The sequence below is a fragment of the Hemicordylus capensis genome, chromosome 15 (assembly GCF_027244095.1).
Source record: "Hemicordylus capensis ecotype Gifberg chromosome 15, rHemCap1.1.pri, whole genome shotgun sequence".
Taxonomy (NCBI): Eukaryota; Metazoa; Chordata; class Lepidosauria; order Squamata; family Cordylidae; genus Hemicordylus; species Hemicordylus capensis.
In genome coordinates this window covers 18,502,117-18,524,619 of record NC_069671.1, presented here as the reverse complement: position 1 = coordinate 18,524,619, position 22,503 = coordinate 18,502,117, and the positions used below count along the sequence as shown (strand labels likewise).

Here is a 22,503-nt window from a genome sequence, read left to right as displayed (position 1 = left end):
GGGAGGACTTGGGAGAACAGGTTTTCACTTTATTAGAAAAATGTTTATATTTATACAAAGCTCTGCACCGCATAATTTACTTAACCCTCTCCCACCCACCCCAGCAAATTGAACTCCCGCATGGCAAGTTCTGTGCATGGTACACATATGCGACATGTCCCGTTTTCTGTGCAGGGTTTGCATTCATTATATTACAAAGTTAACATTCAGTAGAAAAATGCTTGGGTTTCCTTTATTTCCCCCATAGAAATGTGACTTAATCCCTCCACGGAGCCTTTAGAAAACCACACACACAAAACCACACACCCCTTTTGTGTGTCAATCTGTTAAAAAAAGAAAGAGAGTGAGCGAGAGAGAGAGAGACATAACCAAAATGGTACTGAAATCCATACCATTTCCCCATACCTGTGACCCCTGGGGCTTTTTGCAGCTTGTCCAAGGGAATCGGAAGAGACTGTCCTCTCCCCTCTGGTCCTTTAAGTCCCCACTGAGCTACAGAAGCCAGCCAGGGCTTTGCCGATAGTCACGAGGGGCAGGGCCAGCCCCTCAGCTCAGCCAGCCAAGTTGTGCCTTCTTCTGCCAAAGTCACCAGTTGCAAGAGGAGGGAACGCGTGAGAAGATGCCAGTAGCTTGCGAGACGCCAAAGATCAGAAGCAAAGGCCTGGCTAAGACTGGCCAGTGGGGCCGGCATGCTTTGTGCTGGTGAGGATGCCAGAGACCTGGAGGCAAGACCAGAGGCAGCAGTGGTGAAGGCGAGCGGCCATGGAGATGAACAGCTGATGGAGGCAGGCAGGCAGGCAGGCAGGCGGTGATGCTGCAGTGAGAAGCTGGAGGAAGCCACGTGTCCAGCAGAGTGGTCAGACATCCATGCAGTCCTCTTCTTCGTCAGTGTCGCTCTCCAGAGAGGACTCCTGGCTCGAAGTTTCTACAATCTCCAGAGCCGGCTGGCAAAGGCTCTCCTTCTTAACGTTTGCCGCCGACTGGGCCGAGAGAATGGCAGACTTGACCCAGAAAAAGAAAGAAAACAAAAAATCCTCAGAGGAAGCTGCTTTACACGGAATCAGACCAGTGATCTATCTAGCTCTGTATTGTCCACAACGATTGGCAGCAGCTCTCCAAGGTTGCAGGCAGGCGAGAGTCTCTCCCAACCTTATCTGGAGATGCTTCCAGGGAGTGAATCTAGAACCATCTGCCTGCAAGCATGCTCTTCCACTGAGCTACAGCCCTATCCCCTAAGGGGAATATTTACTAGCACTCACATCTTCATCCAAACGGAAACCAAGGTGGACCCTGCTTACAAAACTCTTAAATATTGTAGGTAGTGCCAAATACATCAGTAATGGAATTACAAACAAAATCCAAAAATTCTGATTTTGTTACTGATATATTCTGCACGTGCATTTAAGGGTTTTGTAAAAATGTGGCCTTATAATAGGAGATAGTGAGGCGATTCCCACCATCGCCCAAAAGCGGGCTAAGGGAGCCTAGCCCACTTTTTGGCGGTCATGTGCTGCAATGCGGCTCCCGGCAACAAACCTCGCTAATTCCCCCTCCCCTTAGCTGAGGTTAACGAAGCGTAACCTCGGCGTTTTGCTCATGTGTTGCCGCGGCGACACATGAGTAGACCCCCAACTGGGAGGCTACAAGCAGCCTCCCGGGCGCGGGGGTCTCTCCAGGATGCCCCGCACACTCGCGCAAGACATCCTGGAATTTCTGGGGGCCATGCAAGCCCCGGTGGCTCCGTCACAGAGCTGGCAGTCGTGTGGGTGGCCTATCCGGCCGCCCAGGGCTGCCTGGTGATCCGTCTGCGGGCTAACCCCCTTATGGCGAGTCTCACTGATCATGAGACTTGCCTCATTCTCTTGCCAATGGCTATATATAATACCAACCTGAACATCTGCTTATGGCTACACAGTCATTGGGAAAGTGCTAACGTGCCTGATTCCGTTACCCTTGGGATTGCCCAAGCCGACAGTCAAATCAGGGAGGCAGGTTGTCACCTTCCTCCTCTGCTCCTGCTTGCCACAGAGCCTCTCTTTAGCCACACAGCCCTTGCCCTTCTCTGCACGTCCAGCCCTCCTGGGGATTTGCCAGCTACCGTCACTGGCTGGCAAAGCTGTATCCCACGGGAGCCGTCACAACCCTCCTTGGGGACCCAGCGATCTCTCATCAGGTTCTCCCTTAAAGGGAGCGCGAAGAAGACACAGCCACAGTGGCAAACGCTCCTGCAAAGTACCTTTAGCTTCTGCTTGGTCTCTTCAGAAATGCTGCCTTTGGGGGAGAGGAGGGTGGGGGTTGGTGGAGTGACAGTGATCTCGGGGGGGAACTTGGTGATGGACGAGGGGATGAAAAGCTTTGGCATGTTGGGCAAGACGCGGGGCTTCACTCGGCTGCTGTCGGCCTTGTTCTGCTGGCTTCCCACGGGCTGCAAATCAACACCGAGTTCTGTCTTGGAACTGGAGGCTAAAGAGCAAGGCCAGAAAGGGGGGGGGGAATCAGCTCCATCCATCTTAGAACACACACACACACCCCCCTCTGGAACAGCTGAAAGTAGCAACGAGTAGGGAGGGGGTCAGGAAAGGGCTGCCCCACACCGTGGTGGCTCCTGCCCTATGGCCCTCCCTCCTGCTTTGGACAATGGCTGCCCCAGAACCTTTTTTAGAGTCGCTCCATCAGCCCTAGCACAATTACTCCAAGTTCTAGTGTTGTAAGAGAGGGAGGAAGATTTCTCTCTCTACACCATGCTTAATGTTAAAAGACCTCTCTCATATCTCCCCTTAGTTGCCTTTTCTCTAAACTAAAAACGTTGTAGCCTTGCATCATAAGGAAGGTGCCCCTAGACCCTGATCATCTTGGCTGCCCTCTTCTGCACCTATTTCCAGTTCTAGGATGTCTTGAGATGCAGTGACCAGAACTGTACGCAGTACTCCAAATATGGCCGCAGCATAGATTTGTATGAAGGCATTATCATATTAGATGTTTTATTTTCAGTCCTCTTCCTAATGATCCCAAGCATGGAATTGGCCTTTTTCACAGCTGCCACACATGGAGTCGACATTTTCAACGAGCTGTGCCCCACGACCCCAAGATCTCTCTCCTAGTCAGACGCATCCGGCATCCTGGATGCTGGACTAGACAGGCCTTTGGCCTGATCCCGGAATGCCCTTCCTATGTTCTTATGGCATGAGGTTGCCACAGAAAGATGTGTTAACCTGTCAAAAGCCGTACAGAACTTTTAAAAAATAGACTGGAATCGGGCCTTCCTTACCTTGGCTACAGACCTGTCCTGCGCTTGGGCTGGTCACGGACTCCAGCTCCACTTGCCAGCGAGCAGGGTTGGAGGAAGTGGCCACCGTGGCCATTTTCATCTGCTGGCAGAGGTGAGATTCCTGCTGCTGGAAACTTAGCCCTTCCAGAGGCTGGTCCAACTTCCCTTCGTCTTCCTCCTCTGCATAAAGGAACAAGGCAAGCTGTTGAGCGAGGGCTTGAGGCAAGACTCAAGAGACTTGGAGCCTCCTCGCTAAGCAGAGTGGACAGAAATGGGAACCACATGGGCACCGTCGCCTTTCCCACAAGCAGAGCAGAAGCACTGCTTGAGCTCTTGCCGAGCGTTTAAAAACTGATGCTAGGTCAGCTGTGTGACATATGGCCAAATATGACTCTCTTGCAGCAACGGAACAGGCTTCTCAGGCAATTGCGGGGGGTGGTGGTGTTCAGTCTTGGGGCGGGAAATCGGGCTGCATCTGTGGGGCCGTTGTGCCTCACGACACAGAGTATAAGGCAGGAAACACACCCCTATTTCTCACTCAGGAATCCAGTCTGGATGCAGAAGCCAGAGTCCTGGAAGCAGGGCGTGTCCCCTTGAGCACCGAGCCAAGAGACATGGCCTTTAGAAACAGCATGGTGTCCCCAAGAGTCTGTACCTTACCCTTCAGATCAGCGGGACACATGTTGGTCCTCTGGCCAGGTGGCAGGACCCAACCTGTAGCTGGAGAGCAGGGTGGGGGTGCTCCTATCTTTTATCTGCCCCTCTGCAATTTTTGCAAACAAGTCTCAGTGTCCGAGGCCAGAAACTGCCTGACCGCCTCTACCCTTTTTGTGTGCCAACCCCTACCCCCGAGCTTTGGACTGGCTATGAGCCGGGGCTTGCCCAAGGCCTCCTAGTGAAGCCACAGTGAGATTCAAAGCACAGAAATCCCGATTCTCAGCTCAGTCTCTAAGCCATTGTGTCACACCAGCTCTCATTTGACGCAAATATCGAATTCAAACAAAAAGCTGTGCACCAGAATGAGAAGCCCACCGAAAACCGGTGGTGCCTAAATTTCTGGAACACCCCCCACCATTCCTTGGGCTCTGGGTTCAGGAGCTTATTTCTGAAATAAACTTTCCCTTGGGACATGCCAATCCAGGCCCTAGGATTCTGCACTGGCAAAAGGAAACGAGGGCTCGTTCTCTAGCGTTGCATATGAAGATTTTTGTCCGTCGCCAATTTATAGAAGGTCCCAACACCCATCTTGCAAAATCCACCGAAGAAACCCAGTTTTCCAAGTCCTGCAGTGCCTGAAACCTTCCTACAAAGCGGATGAGGAAGCAGAAACATGCAGCACCTCCAAGATCCTGGCAGTTCGGAACAAATACGGCACTCGCTCAAAAAGCAAAAGCAGATTACCAACACACACACAGATACCACTAACTTCTGAAATGCCCTGCCTCCCCACCAGGAAGCGAGCCATCTCCCCCACCCCCAGCCTCCCACTTTCGCTTTGAAAGAGCCCCCAGCATGCTGTTAGGCTGTAGAGCAGCCCAAGAGAACCCGGAAGGCCATACCTTGTAACATCTCCCTGCTTTTGCCAAGCAGGCAGGCAGGCAGAGGACGGAAACCCTTTCCAGACAACAGCCCACTCCAGCTTACCTCTCCCACCACTTTTCGTATGTTGCCGGGGCAACCAGTGTTTGCAGATTGTGATGGCAGGCCTTCAGCCGCTGGCGGGGAGATGCTCACCAGGGTGCGTTGCGGGAGCGGGATGCATCTCACCCACACGCACTCCCCAACCATGTAACTTTAGCAAGCTCCCTTTTCACAAACAACCAGTGTACATGTATGCCTTCAGCAGCAACGCTGAGCAACCCCGAAGCTCTTTGGGTGAACATGGTACATGCATAACCCTATGGGTTGCTGGAAAGTAGTCCTACTCAGAGTAAAGGAAGTTGTTCTGCTCAGAGCTTTACCCAGCAGTTAAGCAACACCTTCATGGCTATGTGCCTATTAACCACATCTCAGAGCTTTCTTCCAGCTGCTTCCCTGGCAGCATTTAAGCTCCCTCCCCTGAAGTGCCTGCCCCTCATCCCTTCTGCTGCCCGGGCAGAGATGCACCGCCACACCCATCTTCCATGGCTCTTTTAGACCCAGGGTCAGAGATGTGGGTTTGCTAGGAAATTTTGAACTGGAAAAATTCCCCACACAAATTTACCCACATTTGCATAAAAACAGTACTATTTTCTCCAGAAAACCCCCAAAACCACACTGTACAAGTTTTCCTGATACCCTAAATAGTGATCTGATCTAGCATGCTATTTGACCTATTTATATAGTTTTTAAAAAACCTCCCATCATGGTTTAACAACGTTTTTCAAGTTGCTTTGGCTGAAGCTTTGCACAGGCCTAATAAATAGGCCATCATAAAGAGCCAGCATAGCATAGTGGTTAGAGTGTTGGACTAGGACCGGGAAGACCTGAGTTCAAATCCACATTCAACCATGAAACTCACTGGGTGACTCTGGGCCAGTCATGTATCTCTCAGCCTAACCTACCTCACAGGGTTGTTGCGAGGATAAAAATAAGCATGTACACTGCTCAGAGCTCCTCGGAGGAAGAGCGGGATATAAATCTAAAAAGTATAAATAAATAAAATTGATCAGGGAGTGTGGACTAAGTGCCAACAGGAGCTGCTGCAGATTCCTGGTCCTTCCAGTGGAGAGCACCGGCTGACCCCACACCTTGCATGAAGGCCGATTCTGTCCTATTTGCATCCTCGTGGTATTTTGGACTCAACCGTGTGTGATGACATCATAATCCTTGCAACGTACGTGACTCTTCAAACTAAGAAACTACTACTACTGTTTATATGGAAGGGATATTTTATTTCTAGAAGGGGGGAGAGCTGGTCTTGCGGTAGCAAGCATGAATTGTCCCTTTTGCTAAGCAGAGTCTGCTCTGGTTTGCAATTGAATGCGAGACAACATGTGAGCACAGTTACAATCTTCCCCTCAGGGGATGGGGCTGCTCTGGGAAGACCATCTGCCTGCTGGCATGAAGAAGGTTCCAGGTTCCCTCCCTGGCAACATCTCCAAGATAGGACTGAGAGAGAGATTGCTGACTGCAACCTTGGAGAAGCCGCTGCCTGTCAGGGCAGACATTAGACAATATTGAACTAGATGGACCCAGGGTGTGGCTTGGCAGAAGGCAGTTTCCTATAGTTCCTGTTTGTGTTTATGATGACATCATAACCCCTGTGATATAGGTCAGCTTCTCCATGCAAAAAGCAGGCATGACTCTGAGCTGAACCAGCTTCAGACTAGGAAACTACTACTACTATTTATATGTAGTTGACATAGAAATGAAATGAAATGAGGTGGTTCCCTATCTCCAAATGATGGCTGATAGGATACAAACCAGACTGCAAGAGCATGGCCTAGGGGTCAAACACAGCAAGAACTGCCTCCAGGAGGAGGAGGAAAAGGAAGAGTCTCTCTCTCGGGCGCAAGTAGGACACGAAGACCCTTGAGGCAACGCTAAGCAAGGCACCCAGTGCAATCTATGGCTCCCTCCAGGAAGAGCCGGCTTACCCCGTGCGAGGCCAGAAACGGCGGGAGCCTCTTCCATGAGCTCTGCCCCTGCTTCTGCCTGTGGGGGCGGGGGCGGCAGCAGCAGCAGCACCCCGGCGGAGGAGGAGGGCGGAGGGGAGGCACTCTTGGGCTTGGAGTGCAAGTCGCTCAGTCTCAGGAGGACTTCCGAAGCCACGGCGTCAGCAGCCACGGAGGAAGGGTTCAGAGAGGAAGGAGCTGCTGGGAAGAAGCACTCCTTGGCGTCCCGGGTATGCTTTGGAGTGGTTGGCATTTCTCCCGTGGACTAGAGAGGAAGGAAAAAGAACGTGCTTAGTTTGCAGAGAGGGGCACCGCAGACGTGGGAAAGGGCAACCCCTCCCCTGCAGGGTTCCCTCTAAGGCATATGCGCGCTCACAATTTTTTTTAAAATGTCCGCTCAGTTCATTTTAGATCCAGCTCAGGCGGAATCAGGAAGGCCCCACTCTGAATGCACATGGTGCGCGCACCCTGCCTTGATACTGCCGCCCAGAAGAAAACTCATTCCGCACACAGATATGGGGTGGGGGGATTGGAGGGACCACTGCCCCCCTTCCACTGGGAGAGAACAGGCAGCCTCTCCCTGCCTAACTTGTTTCCAGGTCCAATTCAATTCCATGGAGCATCGCCCCCGACAGACAACCTCATCAAGTGGGCAGCAACCCCTGGGAGCAGGCGCTCCCTCACCTACCCAGGGCCCAAACCGCGCGGGGCTTTCAAGGCCAAGACCAGCACCTTGAATTGGATCCGGAAACACCTCCTCAGCCAGGCTTCCTTCCTTTTGCTGTTACAGCAGCAGCAGCAGCAAATGGGGGCTTTGCTGGCCAGCGCCAAACCGCACCCACCACTCTCCCCGCTGCAGGGTCCCTCAATAAATGCAATCTCACCCGACTTGTTTTCTTGTTATTGCTGCTGCTCTGTGCGGTTTCATGGTTTCATTATGTTTCTTAAAACTTTTAATTAGATTTGTACTTTTTATATTCCCATTCAACATTTGTATTAACTGTCTTAGTATTGTTTTAACTTGTATTGTTTAATAGTTTTGTACTGTTTTCAAATGTATTGTAAACCGCCCTGAGATTATTTCAATGAAAGGCAGTATACAAACCTAACAATCAATCAACCTAACAACCCCTGCTAAGTTGGCAAAGAGGCACCTTTTAACATGGTGATTCTCTTTATTGAGCAAGAGGAGAGTAACTGGCCCTCTCCATCCCTAGCACAGGACCTCCAGTGACTGTTGCTGGTGTCTATCTTGTGTTTCTTTTTAGATTGTGAGCCCTTTGGGGATAGGGATCCATCTTGTTTATTTATTATTTCTCTGTGTAAACTGCCCTGAGCCATTTTTGGAAACTGAAGCCGGAAGAGAGAAAGGAAAAGGTGGTGGTGGTGGTGCTCTGACTTGAGAATCTGAAGGAGCAATCCCTGTCTCCCTCTTCCATGGAGTAGCAGCCACGGACCCAAAATGTGTAGTGGGCTTGACAGCCCAAGAACTTACTTGCTTTTGTGCAGAAGCTCCGATATGCACCTGGCAGAACCTGACTGCTTGCTCCAAAGCTGCTTCTTCGTCTACCTGAAGACAGAAACCCACACAATTAAGGAGAGCGAGAGGGAGACAGCATGTTGTACAGTGTTCTCTGTCAGAGGGATTCCCAGATGTTGTTGATTGCCACTCCCAGAATCCCCAGCCAAAGGCCACTGCAGCTGGGGATTCTGGGAGTTGTCATCAACATCTGGGAATCCCTCTTACAGAGAACACTGATGGTGTAGTGGTTAGAAGGCTGGACTAGGATTGGGGAGAACTGAGTCCAAATCCCCGTTCTGCCACAAAACTCACTGGGCGACTCTGGGCTGGCCACTTACCTGTCAGTCTAACCTACCTCTGAGGATTGTTGTGAGAAGAAGCACAGCCAAATACACCACTCTGAGCTCCTTAGAGAAAGAGTGGGATATACATATAAATACATTAAGAAGGCCCAGGAAGACCTTGCTTCTCCCAGAAAGGGAACCCGAGAGCAACAAGGATTCCTCGGCCTTGCCAGCTTCACAACATGCTGACCCTGCCTTGAAACGAGTGGCATGTGTGCATTTAGCAAGGGCCATGACTGGCCAGCCCAGTCCGAAGAGCTTACATCAGTTGGATTCAGTCCCCAAAACCAGAGATGGGGAAAGGCACTGGGGTGCTGAGTGGGCCCCCTTACGGCTTGGGGGAGGGCAAGGACAGGATGTGAGCGCTGCTTCCTCGGTCCCAGGGCTCCCACTTGTGAGACTCTACAGTGCCCCCTCAGTTAACCCCTGCTCACTGAGCAAAGAGTTAAAAGTGGCGATTCTCTTTACTGAGCAGGGGGAGAGCAACTGGCCCTATCCGTCCCCAACACAGCACCCCTCCAGTGGCTGTTGCTGGTGTCTATTTTATGTTTCTTTTTTAGATTCTGAGCCCTTTGGGGACAGGGAGCCATTTTTTAATTTATATCTAGCTTTGGGAACTTTTATAGCTTTGGGAATATATAGCTTTGGGGACTTTTGTTGAAAAGCAGTATATATATATTTTAAAAAGAAAGAAAGAAAGTAACCCAAAAGCCAGAATACAGTACTTGGGAGCTGATGGTTGCCAGAAAAGAAAGAGGGGGAGGAAAATGACACAGTACCAAAAAGCTAAGACCTCCTCCACCAAAAAGGGGAATCCCCAAATATGCTGCATAAACAAAAAAGATATGATAGTATACTGTATTCATCTGAATACAAAACTAGGATTTTTCCAGGTTCTTTTATATTAGAAATCAGGAGGTCATCTTACATTCAGAGTCCTGTTCTTTTTGCGTAAATGCAGGTATAGCCTGTATTTATCCTCTACTTTTTAAGGGAGACATTTAAAATTCAAATTGTCTTCTTTTCTGGTAAATGGTACAACTACCTCCGAAGAAGAGTACCTTTAAGCTCGAAGTACATCAGGCAATGCTTGAATAAATAACTGATTAATATTTATTCAATATCTTTTGGGACCACCACACACACACACGCCTTTGTTAATATTCCTCTTCTATTACTATTCAATGCATGTGACTACTGGAGTGCCAGAAACAAATAATTCCAAAAGGAGGGATGAGGGGGGCACCCGAGAGTTCTTCCAATGCCTCAAGAACATCTTTGAAGGGTGCCGCTTACCTGCTTAATGAGCATATAGGTCTCAGACATTATTTTCTCAATCTTGCCTAGGTCATAGGTCATGACCTTCTGACCCTGCTGCCACACACGGTAAGCATCCAGGAGGAGGGTCTTCCCCGACTCGGCATCATCGATCAGTTTCCTCTTCCTGCTCGGCCTCTGGCTGACCTCCTCCGTCGGCCCTGCCTGGACTCGGACCTTCACCCCCTCCAGCTGCTGGTGCTTAGAGCTGATGCTCAGCTCCTCCAGGGAGAGCTCTGCAGTCCGGCTCTCGGAGGGTTTGTCCTTGGAAATCCTGCCTGGCAGCGCCCGGACAGATTCCGGGCATTTAGAGGAAGTGTCCGTTTTTTCCAGGTCGTTGGCGTACCCGTCCAAGTCCATGGGCTCCGTGGAGCCTGGGCGGGAGATCTCCTTGGCAGCCTTCGCCTCCAGTTCCACAGCGTCTAGCGCGGGGGGAGGCTGCCCTGGGGCCACGTCTTTGACCCCATTCTCAGCACCATATGCTGCCGCTGCCACCCCCACATCAGACAGCGCCGCCTTTTTGGGGAGGGCGTCCTGCCCCTCTTCAGCACTGGCTTTGTTAGAGACGTCCGTCGTCATCCTTGTCCCTGAAAGGATGCAGTACTTGGCGTCCGGATCTTCTGAGACCTTCAAAGCAAACACACATATTGGCGGGGAGAACGCATTATGACAAAAGACCCCCCGGCCCGGACCGCTGAGCAGCCGCAGGAAAAAGGGCAGGGTAGCAAACGTTGCTGGGATACAAACCAGATTACTAGGAGAGGGGGCCTTTTTGGTGGTGGCACCGTTTATGGAAGAGCCTCCCCAGTAAGGCTCACCTGGCACCATCGCTGTGTTCTTTTCAACTCCAGGAGCAGACCCCTTTCAGTTCATGCAGGCCTTTTAATGTGCTTTTAATTATATGACTTGTTCAGTTGTTGATTTATTGTTCTGCTTTGTGAGCCACAGGACAGCCAATGAATAAAGTTATTGTCGTTACCTTGGTGAGCTCAATCAGCATGTCCTCCAGCACCGTCACTGTGAGAACGAAGGCGCGCTGGGCCAGGACCTGGCGGTCTGCATCACGCAAGTACTTCCTGCAGGGGAAAGGCCAGAACTGACGATTCAGGGTGCCAGACCAGAGAGGCCTTGGGCCTGATCCTGCATGGGTTTTCCTATGTTCCTACGGACATAGAAAGCTGCCTTGTGCTGAGTCAGACCCTCAATCCATCTAGCTCAGGATTGTCTACCCAGACTGGCAGCAGCTTCTCCAAGGTTGCAGGCAGGAGTCTCTCTCCGCCCCATCTGGAAATGCCACCAGGGAGAGAACTTGGAACCTTCTGCATGCAAGCCGGCAGCTGCTATTCCCAGAGCAGCCCCATCCCTGAAGAGAACTAGCTTACAGCACTCACACATATAGTCTCCCTTTCAAATGCAAACCAGGGCGGACTATGCTTAGCAAAGGGGATAATTCATGCTTTGTCAGGATATATTTCCTGCAAGGTGCTGTAAGGAGCCTAAAACAAAGTGCAAGTCACTGTTTGCAGCAAGTAGAGAGACTGGCAACAGGTGTAGCCAATTAGGATATGTAAAAAGGTCATGAGTGCTGACCAAATGTGATTGGCTAGAGCCAGTATAACAATAGAGCTCATGCATGAGTCACTTGTCCACAGTGGTCCACGCTGCTCCACTGTGGTCCATCCGGCTGCTGTTATCTTTGTGCCTGCTGTAACTGGACCTGCTGAGACTATATATCATGTGAGTGTCCTGTACTTCAATACAATCAACGTTTGGCTTTTACTCATGTGTCTGCGTGTTCTTGCTGCAATACGAGTTGGGGGCTAGCCACTTACTCTGCTACAACGGGGCAGTGCCAACATGCTTGCTACCACAAGACCAGACCTCCTCCTCAAGTCTCCCCTTCCTTCTTTCCTAGAAAGACTCAGCGGTTCCCAAACTGGGTTCTTCCAGATGTTGTAGCTGGGGATGCTGGGAGTTGTAGTTCAGCAACATCAGGAAGAACCCAAGTTGGGAACCACAATATTCTGGTTTTCCAAAACTGACAGCGGCTTAAAGTGGGGGCTCAAATGGTGGTGGGCAGAACCTAGACACAGTATGAGTATAAGGCCTGATAAACTGTGGGGGCAGCTTGATGTAGATCAGGTCTGCACAACCTCGGCCTCCTGCCCGCTGTGGCTGGGGATGATGGGAGTTGTAGTCTCACAACAGCTGGAGTTGTGCAGCCATGATCTAGACGGCAAGCTTTGGAAACAGCATACTTTTTTCAACCTGCAGGAACAGAAGGTGTACAATGGAAGGGGAGAAGAGTTCGTGAGAGAGAGGGTGCAAGCAAGTTCTGCCAGCCTCGGCCAAGGTCCCCTTGCCCCCAAGTTCACACCAGCCCCCAGTGGAAACGAAAAAGCTGGGCACTCACTTCCCCTGGTCGGGGGTCCTCTGTAGCATCGAGGAGACTTTCAGCAGGGTGTGGTAATCCTTCAGCTGCGACAAGACATCCAGCAGAAGGACGATGGAGCGGTTCATGTGAGAGGCAAAACTGCCGGGGCGGTCAATTTCATCCACAGGAATGCGCCAGATTCCCTGCACGGGAACCAGAAGGGGAAACCAGCTTCAGAAGGGAAGGGGAACCCCCCTGCCAGCTACGGCAAATGCTCTTTTCACCCACCGTTTCAATATATGCAATACAATCATTATACTACTATTATTTATACACTGCTTTTTGATGAAAAAGTTCTTAAAAGAAGTTTACACAGGAAAAAAGCCATCAATCATAAGGTGTTACCTGTCCCCACAACCTAAAAAGAAACACCAGGTAGACACCAGTTACAGCCACTACCCTTCCTTGAATTTGATTGGATCCTGTCTCAAAAGGGCATGATAACCCATACTTGAGGATGACCTCCCTATACTCTGGGGGAAACACAAAGGTAGACACCAGCCACATCCACCAGACGGACGCTGTGCTGGGGTTGGAGAGGGCCAGTTGCTCTCCCGCTGCTAAAGAGAAGAGACTCTGAACTAGTTAGCAGGGGAATGAGTGACTCAGAATTTCTGTGCTGAAGCCAACTTCACATTCACCCACATCCCCAGTCTCAACTCAGTCCCAACCCAACATATCATGCAAAGAAGTGTGACGGCTTTCCAGAGTATTACAAAAACACTTTTATTTTTTTTGGCCTTCAGACCCCCACCCCTGATCCAGTGCTGGTTGTGCAATTATCTCCATAAAAAGGACTGGAGACAGCCTTGTTGTGGGAGAAGGCCACGCTTGCACAGCTACACTGGAGAGGCAACACACACACACACACACACACACACGATTCAAAAAAGAAAGAAAAGCCCACAACAGAGGTTGACTGGCAGACCCCCAGGTGGCAGGGGCATAACCTGGCAGAGTTCTCCTTGTTTTCTCTTTGTAAAGGCTACACAAAGCTACTGTGCCAGGAATCCCAGGATGCATAGTAAGGGAAGAGTTCTCAGCTTTTTTTTTTTAAAGCAAGAAATAAATAATCTTATAGTGTGGTTCAGACAAGGGAAGGAGAATGGGGTCTATCGGGGATGGCACAGGCACTAGCCAATAGACCTAGTTCCCAAATGACAAATCAACATTATCTTGGCAAACCCACCAAGTGAGAAGCCCCTGTGCCATTATTTCTTTTCTCTCCCACCCCACCCATCTGGAAACACTGAAAGTAGCATCAGGGAGCCCAGGAACCAAGGTTCTGGGCAGCAAAACTCTCTTCTTGCAGAGAACAGGTTTTTCTAATTCAGTCCACAGAATGGCAGCTGCTCTCATTTAACGTTAGACATGACGCTCCTTATAAGGCTCTCCCCCCACTATTTGTTTTTTAAATGATCAAACAGGGCAAAGGAGAGGAAAAGGGGGGCACTTAACCCTTTCTTGTCTGGCTTTCAAATACGCAAAATCTACCCAGCCCAAGAAGTCGCTCGCCAATGTTCTGCTCACAAGACTGCTTTTCATTTAAACCAACCAACCAACCAGCAGGGGAGACTCAACTACATATTATGCCTAGTAGTACAAAAAGCTGGGGCTTCTCCAAGCGCTCTCGCATTGGGGCAGCTCCATGCTACTATTACATAAGAACAGCCCTGCTGGATCAGGCCTAGGGTCCCACTCCCACTCCCTCCTAGCTAGGTACCACATTTAGCTCCCTCTCTCAACCAAACAAGAGAAACGAAGGGTGGCAGTCCGGGCTGAACTCTCCCCACCTGCTGCCCCACTTTGTGCCGCCACTATTAGGGAGTGCAAGCCTGCAAGCCTTTTGCCCCCCTTCTGTTCCATTGGCACCTGCAGAATCTGTCGCAAACAGAGCCGGGAACCCACACACAACACCCACTTTCTGCAGATCCCAAACCGAATTGCCATGTGCATGCCTCTTTCTCGTTTGTAACTGGAGTCTCTCCAGAGAAGAAGCTTGCTTTTGACACAGAGGAGCGTTTCAACCCTTGGTTGCTGCTGCTGCTGGACGCAATAAAGGTTCCTGTCTATTATCTGGGGGTGGGGTTGCCTCTCTGTGCTTTACTGCTTTGCTAAAGATGGGTGTGATGCGGTCTTGGAGACACCCGATGCTCCCCTTTCCTCTGGCTTATCATCTGAAATCCCAGGAACAAGCAGCCCTTGTAGAGTCAGGCTTGGCAGGCAAACGCTCAGCCTCTGGGCTTCAAGCTCGCCAGCTCCAGGCGCCACCTTTGGCGGGCAGTTCTCCCTCCCTCGCTCTCACCCACCACCTTAAGGGGCCCCAGGGCAGCTGTTCCCCTTGCTCAGAGGCTCCAGAGCGGACTGCTTCAGCTCACGGCTCCTGGCCTATGCTCTCCATCAAGACCTCAGCTGACACTCGGCCGGCACTGGCAAGCCAAGAAGCAACTTCTCCCTGCACCGTTAGGTATCCACCCCCACACACAGCAGCTCTGGATGCTGCCCAGGCACATGCACCGGAGAGGGGAGGCAGGCAGTAGCTACTGCTCTTGCTGCGGGGCAGGGGGTGGGTGGGGGGCTCATGCTTGGCTGCCTTCTGCCCCACTCCCTGCCAGCTTTCCCTTCTGCAGGCAGAGGCCAGAGCGCTGCTACCGAGGAGGCTGCAAAGCCAGCCCAGGACACCCTGGGGAAAGGGTGGTTCCAGGTGAGGCAGGAAGGAGGATGCTGGGAATCCAGCCCCCCCCCCACACACCTTGGTACCAACGAACGTCCCTCCACCACAACAAAACAAAAAATATTTATATACCGCTTTTCAACAAAAGTTTTCTAAGCGGTTTACATAGAGAAATAAATAAATAAAGAAATAAGACGGCTCCCTGTCCCCGAAGGGCTCACAAATAAGATAGACACCAGCAACAGGCACTGGAGGTCCTGTGCTGGGGGTGGAGAGGACCACCGCAAGCCTCCTGACTGGACAGCCAGAAAAGGATCTACCCCCCAAAAAGCCAGCTGCCATCTCTCCTGGTTTTTGTTTTTTTTTAATTTGCATACATCTTCAACTTTAGTGGCTTCCTATTATTATTTTTATATCGAAATATAATATTGGTGTGGCTTTAGTTATTTAATACATCTTTCCCATTTTAAACGCATGCTAAAACCGCCTTGAGTTTATATCTTAAGGAAAGGCGGTGCACAGGGGTCCCGGCGGGAGGAGCGCCAAGCCACGGCTGAGCACCTCCTGCAGCCCCAGGGCGGGCAGTCGCGGCTCCCCTCCCTCCCTCCCTCCGGCCCGCCCGACTCGAGGCCCAGAGGCTGCTGCTGCATCGCCGCGGGAGCCCAGCAGCAGCAGCAGGCCGGCGGCGGCGGCGGCGCGCGCGCGGGGGGGCTTCCTCCTGGATTGCGCGCGCCGCCAAGCGGGGCCAAGCGAGGCGACCGCGCGGGGATTCCCCGGCGGCTGCGGCGGCGGCGCCTTCCTACTCCCCGGCGCCTCCCGCCGTCAACAAGCGCAGCGGTGGGGGTCGGCGGCGGTTCCCGTCCCTCCCTCCCTCCCTGGGTGGGGGGGACTCACCGTGTTCGGGGCGGCGGGGGCGCCGGGCCGCCCCAGACCTGGCCTCCCGGGGCGCCTCCGGGCGGCAGCAGCAGCAGCAGCCGCCGCCACCAGCGACAGTAGTAGCGGCGGCGACGACAGCAGCAGCAGCAGCCTGGGCCGGGCCCGCCATGCCCAGCGCAGCAGCAGCAGCAGCGCCCCAGGACCCCCCTCCTCTCCTCCTCCTCCTCGCCTCGCTCCTCCTCCGCTGCCGAGAAGCGAACCCGGCGGCCCACCTGACCGCCGCCGAGGAAGGAAGGAAGGAAGGAGGGAGGGAGGGAGGAGAGCGCGAGCAGGCAGCCCCGCCAGGCTCCAGCGAAGCGGGGGCGGCGCTTCGAGAAAGAGCCAGCCGGCGTCCGTGCCCGCCTGCCGCCCTGCCGGCGGGGCCGAGCGAGTCCCGCCGCGTCAACAGGCCGCCGGGCGAGTCCACCGCGCCTCCTGGCGCAGCACACGGGCCAGAGTTGCCCGAGCTGCGGAGGAGAGGAGAGGGCGGAGGGGCCCAAAGCGACGCCCGCTCCCCCGGCCGGGGCCATCCCTACCCGTGCCCAGCCAGCCGCCCCTTGGCGCGGGCTCCCCCAGCTCGTGTCCTCCGCGCGCAGAGGGAGGAGGCGGAGCGAGCATCTCCCCCCCCCCCAGCCCGAGAGCGCCACACCGATCCTTGAGCCCAGGCGACAGGAGGAGAGATGCGCGCCCCACGACAGGGGCAGACCGCCGAGCCCGCCCCCGCAACCACCACCCCCGTCCCCGGGCTGCAGGGGGACGACTGTGGAGACTACCAGCACCCCGCTGGCCTTTCAGCTGCACCCTCTGCCCGCCTCCAGTCTGGGTCCCGCCCCTCCCTTCTTGACTCCTGCTACCTGGGCAGGGGGAGAGCCACAGGCCCTCTCCACCCCCAGCACAGCATCCCTCCAGTGGCTGGTGCTGGGGTCTGTCTTCTTAGATGGTGAGCCCTGTGGGGACAGGGAGCCCATCCTATTTATTATTATTTCTCTATGTAAACCACTTTGGAAACTTTTGTCGAAAAGTGGCGTATAAAGAGTTGTTCTAAAAGGCCACCTACCCGCCCCCAAACCCAGTGAGAGAAACAACTGCACCCAGGCTTGCTGGCCACAGCCTCTCCTTTGTGTCAATATGGAGATTAGCAGGCCCCTCGGGGCAGGCACCTTAGCATGGCAAAGAGCCCAGCACTAATTCAAGGACACTCCTTTCTGTACACACCAGAGGCTTGGAGGCTTGTTCCTGTGTGAAAGCAAAGCTGAGGACCAGTCTCCATGCTAGGCATGCAAAGGATACCTGGGCAAACGAGACTACCTGGGGTCAAGTCCTTCAACAACAGCCCTGTGAGGCAGATCCTCCTGGGCTTGAACAGCAGGAAAGACGGCCAGGCTCTGGTGGACTCAGCCCCATGTTGCTGACCCTCTTACCACTGTGGTAGCAAACATGACTTGTCCCCTTAGCTAAGCAGGGTCCTCCCTGGTTTGCATTTGAATGGGAGACGTGTGAGCACTGTAAGATATTCCCCTCGGGATGGGGCCACTCTGGGAAGAGCCCCTGCCTGCTTGCATGCAGAAGGGTCCAAGTTCCCTCCCTGGCAGCATCTCCAAGAGAGGGCTGAGAGAGACCTTGGAGAAGCCACTGCCAGTCTGGGAGTAGGCAATGCTGAGCAAGACGGACCAAGGGTCTGACTCGGTATAAGGCAGCTTCCTACCTGCTGACGGACAAACTGGGCGGCCCTCCCCTGTTCCTGCAGTCTTCCCAGGGTCCTCTGTGCCCAACACAGCTGTCTCCCCCCATTACAGGACCTTTTAGTCAGCTGAACGGCAAAAGCGAGAAGCACAGACTTTGAGGACAGCCTCTCCTCTACACCCTGTGAGATCTAGATTTTAGATACAAGTTCTTGAGTGCAGGTTATACTCAGGAACGTTCACTGCTGGCGGTGCTTCCTCACACACTCTCTGCAACTGAACAGCATCCTCATTTTCTTTAGTACACTTGAGTAGCATCTTGGAACTGAAGCCCATTCAGCTTCTCAGGGGCAGGCCCAGGAGGATGGCTGCACAGAGGCCACGAGGAAGGAACAGACACAGCCCCAAGCTGGTTCTTGCTCCAAAGAAGGCTTGGCCTGGCCCGAAAGGGCTCGTTTGCTCATTCGGTGCCTTTGCCGGTTGCTCAGCTAATGAATTATTCAAAGCATGCATCGCTGCTGCTGCTGCTGCTGCCGCCGCCGCCGCCGTCAAGAAAATCATGTTTTATCCAGAGTCAGCAGGGGAAAATCTGGCCTAGGATCTTATCGCCTGAGACATTTCTTAATGAGGCCCTGGGGTCACTGTCAGGAGTCCGCGGCTAGATTGGTAGGAAATACCACTAGTGGGGAGGTGCAGAGAGTGCCTAGGGACACAGGATGCTGTCTTAGACCGAGTCAGTGTGCTGTAAGATATTCTCCCTCAGGGGACAGGAGAGGAGAGAGCTGGTCTTGAGGTAGCAAGCATGACTGGTCCCCTTAGCTTAGCAGAGTCCGCCCTGGTTGCATATGAATGGGAGACTTGATGTGTGAGCACTGCAAGAGATTCCTCTCAGGGGATGGAGCCACTCTGGGAATAACATCTGAGGTTCCAAATCCCCTCCCTGGCAGCATCTCCAAGATAGGGCTGAGAGAGACTCCTGCCTGCCACCTCGGAGAAGCTGCTGCCAGTCTGTGTAGACAATCCTGAGCGAGATGGACTGAGGGTCTGACTCAGTATATGGCAGCTTTCTATGTCCCTATGACGGGGCTGTAGCTGAGAGGAGGAGTGCCTGCTGTGCATGCAGAAGGTCTCAGTGTCAACCCTTGGCAGCATCTCCAGGTGGGGCTGAGAAAGACGCATGGCTGAAGCCAAGGGCCGCTGCTAGTCAGTGCCGGCAATGCTGAGCTAGATGGACCAACAATCTGACTTGGTAGGAGGCGAGGCAGCTCCTTATGTCCACTCCCAGCATGGGAGGTGGTGGCCCAACCAAGTCTGCCTGGAAACAAACAAAATATAAAAGCACCCCCCACCCAGGACCGCTCTCCTCTCCCAGCCCCAAGCGCCCGACGGGCACCTCGGCATCTTCGACTCTGGTTTCCATTTTCCTGGGGAATTGAGGCAGGAGGCTACCCACAACACTGCAATCCAGATTCCACTGAAGGACTGCGGGGTCACCGTGACTCTTTTGGGCCGTCCACGCAAGCCCCGGAAGCAGCCCCACAGCAACGGCCTCAAGTGCTACCGTCCAGATCGGCAGATAAAGAAGTGATTTGTGCATCCATCCAGTCTTCCGAGAATTGAGGAGGTGCCAGTCTCACACTTCTGGAAGCCACACACCCCCCGCGGGGCTGAGCTCCTCCCAAGGGCAGTGGGGTGCAACTGTTGGCAGGAGGGGAGAGAGAGCCCAGCACTCTGCAGATCCAGCCCTGCAGGACACTTTCGTGGGAGGCAAAAGCCGCAGTGGATCCGTGGCTTCTGATACACGGCTCTCATAAACATTTCATCCGATGCTGCATGAGGCCGATGAAAGATTTAACATCTCTGGGAGTGCAGAGTGGCCAAGAGGCGTCTGCTGCTTTTTGCTCTCGTCGATGTAAAATTAAGTCAGCGACAACAGCTGCAGCCTGGCCGTGTTTCACAGGAGGCCTGGTGGAACTCACAAGCCCGCATCATTGTGGGAAAGGAGAGAGAGCCGACTGGCTGGTGGTTTCACGGCGCACAGAATGAACATCCCCTGGTCGAAAAACAACCTGCCCTGAAAGATTTACTCGTGCCCCCCAGAACATGGAAGTGTAACACTGGAAGCTGCCTAAGAGTTGAGTCAGGCTCTTGGTCTCTCTAGCTCAGTATTGTCTACACTGACTGGCAGCGGCTCTCTAAGATTTCAGGCAGGAGTCTTCTACCTGGAGATGCTGCCAGGGATTGAAGCTGGGACCCTCTGCTTGTAGACTACCCCACTGAGCTACGGGCCTCATCCCCGAAGGGGAATATCTTACAGCAGACAGTGCTTACATGCAGTCACCCATCCAAACGAAAACCAAGGCAAACCCTGCTTAGCAAAGGGGACCATTCAGGTTTGCTACTGCGAGACCAGCTCTCCATTGATCAAAGACGCAGACCTGGTGGTGAGGGGGGTGGTGGTGGGGCACGCCGGCCTCCATGCCCGCCCTCCGGGCTTCCCAGAGGGAACCAGATTAGGGTTTCTGCTCTCCTCCGCTTAAGCCTGGCCGTGGGTGCGTGCTAGCGGGGAAGGGGATGGAGGTTAGAACGTCACAGGCTCACTTCCCCCTCGGTGCCATGGAAGGAAGCAGCTGTGGCCCTTGGCAAAGGACCTCCGGGAACACAGGCAAGGCGGGAAAGGGATGCGAAACCAAGAGTGAAGGGCGGGGGGGGTGGAAGTGGCCCAGCGCGCGCCCAACTTACGTTGAAGAAATTGGTCTTGTTCCTCTCGCAGAAGAGGCCCTGTGCCGGCATGTGCTTCAGCTGCTGCCAAGGGATACTGCTGCCTAGCAACACGTCTCGAGCCCACTGAAGATTCTATATAGGACAGTGCAGGAGAATCGGAATCAGGAGCTGGGGAAGGGGAGGGGGGGGAGCCCTTTTGCGATTGCAGCTGCCTGCTCTCGCCTCTCCTCCCACTCCGCCTCCCAACCTACATACCTGCCTCCGTCTCGGCGCTCCTTCCCACCTGCCCCGAGGCCTTGTGGGAAGTTTGGCTTCCAGAACGCACTCGGGGAAGCTGCAGAGCGCGCCAATGTCCTGGGGCCGAGCCCTCCCCGCCCAGAAGTCAGACCATTTGTGAACACTCCGAGACTGCACACCATTCAATTGCCGGGAGGAACCACCCACCTTTTCGCTTACCATTTTACGGCAGGACACAGGGGCCCACAAAGATTTAGGCGCAGCTCACTAGCCAAACATTGTCTGTAGTGGCCACCAGAACCCTCTCCTCCCTCGGATCCTTTTCTGGCACTCAGGAGAGCAGCGGGCCCTTCTGTCATTTGCCCTGGGGGATGGAGGCGGCAAGAGACAGCGGGAGCTCCCTCCTGCCATGCAGAAAGGACTCCTGCTGGTTCTCACCTTCTCACAACTGGCAGTGGAAAGGAAACCTCTGGGGAGGAGATCTGTGGGGGGCTGGCTGTCCTGCTCGCCGGAGGGCTGGGGGCCCTGGCTGCTGGCAAGCGGATTTGTAGCTGCCTGCTCACGGGTGCCCTGCAGGTGCACAAGCTTCCCTCCACTGCGTGGTGCTGGGTGTCCTGATGGCCAGAGGGCTGGGGGCATTCACCACTGGCAAGCAAAATTTGTAGATGCCTGGGAGGACACTGGTTTGGACATGCCAAAAAAAAAAAAAAAAAAAAAAGGGCCAAATCCTCCCCAGGCAGAAGAATGTCTCTTCTCGCCCAGGCTGGCTTCTGAAACCTGCCTTATGCCGGCTGGAGACGGGACACCAGTGTTCCCTCTAACGGGGATTCCCAGAGGTTGTTGACTACAATTCCCATAAACCTCCCCCCACCAAAGGCTATTGCAGTTGGGGCTGCTGGGAGTTGTAGTCAACAGCCTCTGAGAATCCCTGTTAGAGGGAACACTGCAGAGCGCCTAGGAGTGTGCTAAGGAGTGCAGCCGGTGACCAACTCCTGCCACAGCATTTGCAACTTGCCATGGCCCCGGGGGAAACGGACGGCTGCTTCCGGCGGCGCTGCCTGCCTCCCCACCCGCGCAGTTCCCCGCCACGTGCAAGCCTCTTTTCTCCCACCAGCCCCGTCTCCATGGTGCCCAAGTCCTCAGCCCACTCCAGCTATTTTGAATGCTTCACGCTAGTTTGTGGTTGAGCTCTATTGATAGGCAGAACTCCCACCGAGGGCAGAGGAACAAGATACACCACACCCTGTGGAAACATCGTGAATGCCAGACTCCCCACGACAGCCCCGGCCTCTGGAATACGGTGGCAGAAAGCAAGAGCACTAGGTGTGGGGGGCGGGAGCGGGGGGAGATCACATCTGTGAATACAGAGCAGTGTCCAGAGGGCTGAGCGCCTGGAACAGGGGCAGAGGGTGCAAGGCCCAAGCCAGGATCTGGCTCCCTGGAAGTCTCTGCTTGGTTTGGGGCCATTTCTTTTGAAAGCAAGTTTCTAGTCCTGCAGGGTTCCCAGGTCCACCTGCCCACGCCGACAAGGCGGCTGCGGTCAAATGCCTGGTGAATTCTCAGAAGCCTGAGGCGGGAAGTGGGGAGGTGGTACAAGGGTTCCAGTGCCCCTTCCCCCAAGACGAAGAGACGGTCCCAAAAAGACAGGAGCTAGATCTCCACTATTTTTCAAGCAGGGGCCACTCTGGCCAACAAATAATAATAATAATCTCCTATTTCCCACTGTGCAGACCTCTGCACAGTTTACTGCACTTTCCTCAGGGCTGGGAGGGCCCTTGAGGAGGGACGGA

The 22,503-nt window shown here is 53.6% G+C and overlaps 1 protein-coding gene across 2 annotated transcripts in view; it reads right to left on the bottom strand.

The window, feature by feature from the left end:
• Positions 1 to 205: 205 nt before the first annotated feature.
• Positions 206 to 22,503, bottom strand: part of CABIN1 (calcineurin binding protein 1) — a 57,859-nt gene continuing 35,561 nt past the window's right edge. For both annotated transcript variants that reach the window (XM_053279197.1, XM_053279198.1), the window contains exons 29-37: positions 20,495 to 20,608; positions 12,461 to 12,624; positions 11,027 to 11,123; positions 10,027 to 10,674; positions 8,360 to 8,434; positions 6,847 to 7,129; positions 3,269 to 3,448; positions 2,237 to 2,463; positions 206 to 1,001 (exon numbers count right to left, since the gene is read on the bottom strand). In XM_053279197.1, the coding sequence (XP_053135172.1) occupies positions 858 to 1,001; positions 2,237 to 2,463; positions 3,269 to 3,448; positions 6,847 to 7,129; positions 8,360 to 8,434; positions 10,027 to 10,674; positions 11,027 to 11,123; positions 12,461 to 12,624; positions 20,495 to 20,608 (1,932 nt within the window). In that variant the 3' untranslated portion in view covers positions 206 to 857. The remainder of the gene's footprint in view (positions 1,002 to 2,236; positions 2,464 to 3,268; positions 3,449 to 6,846; positions 7,130 to 8,359; positions 8,435 to 10,026; positions 10,675 to 11,026; positions 11,124 to 12,460; positions 12,625 to 20,494; positions 20,609 to 22,503) is intronic.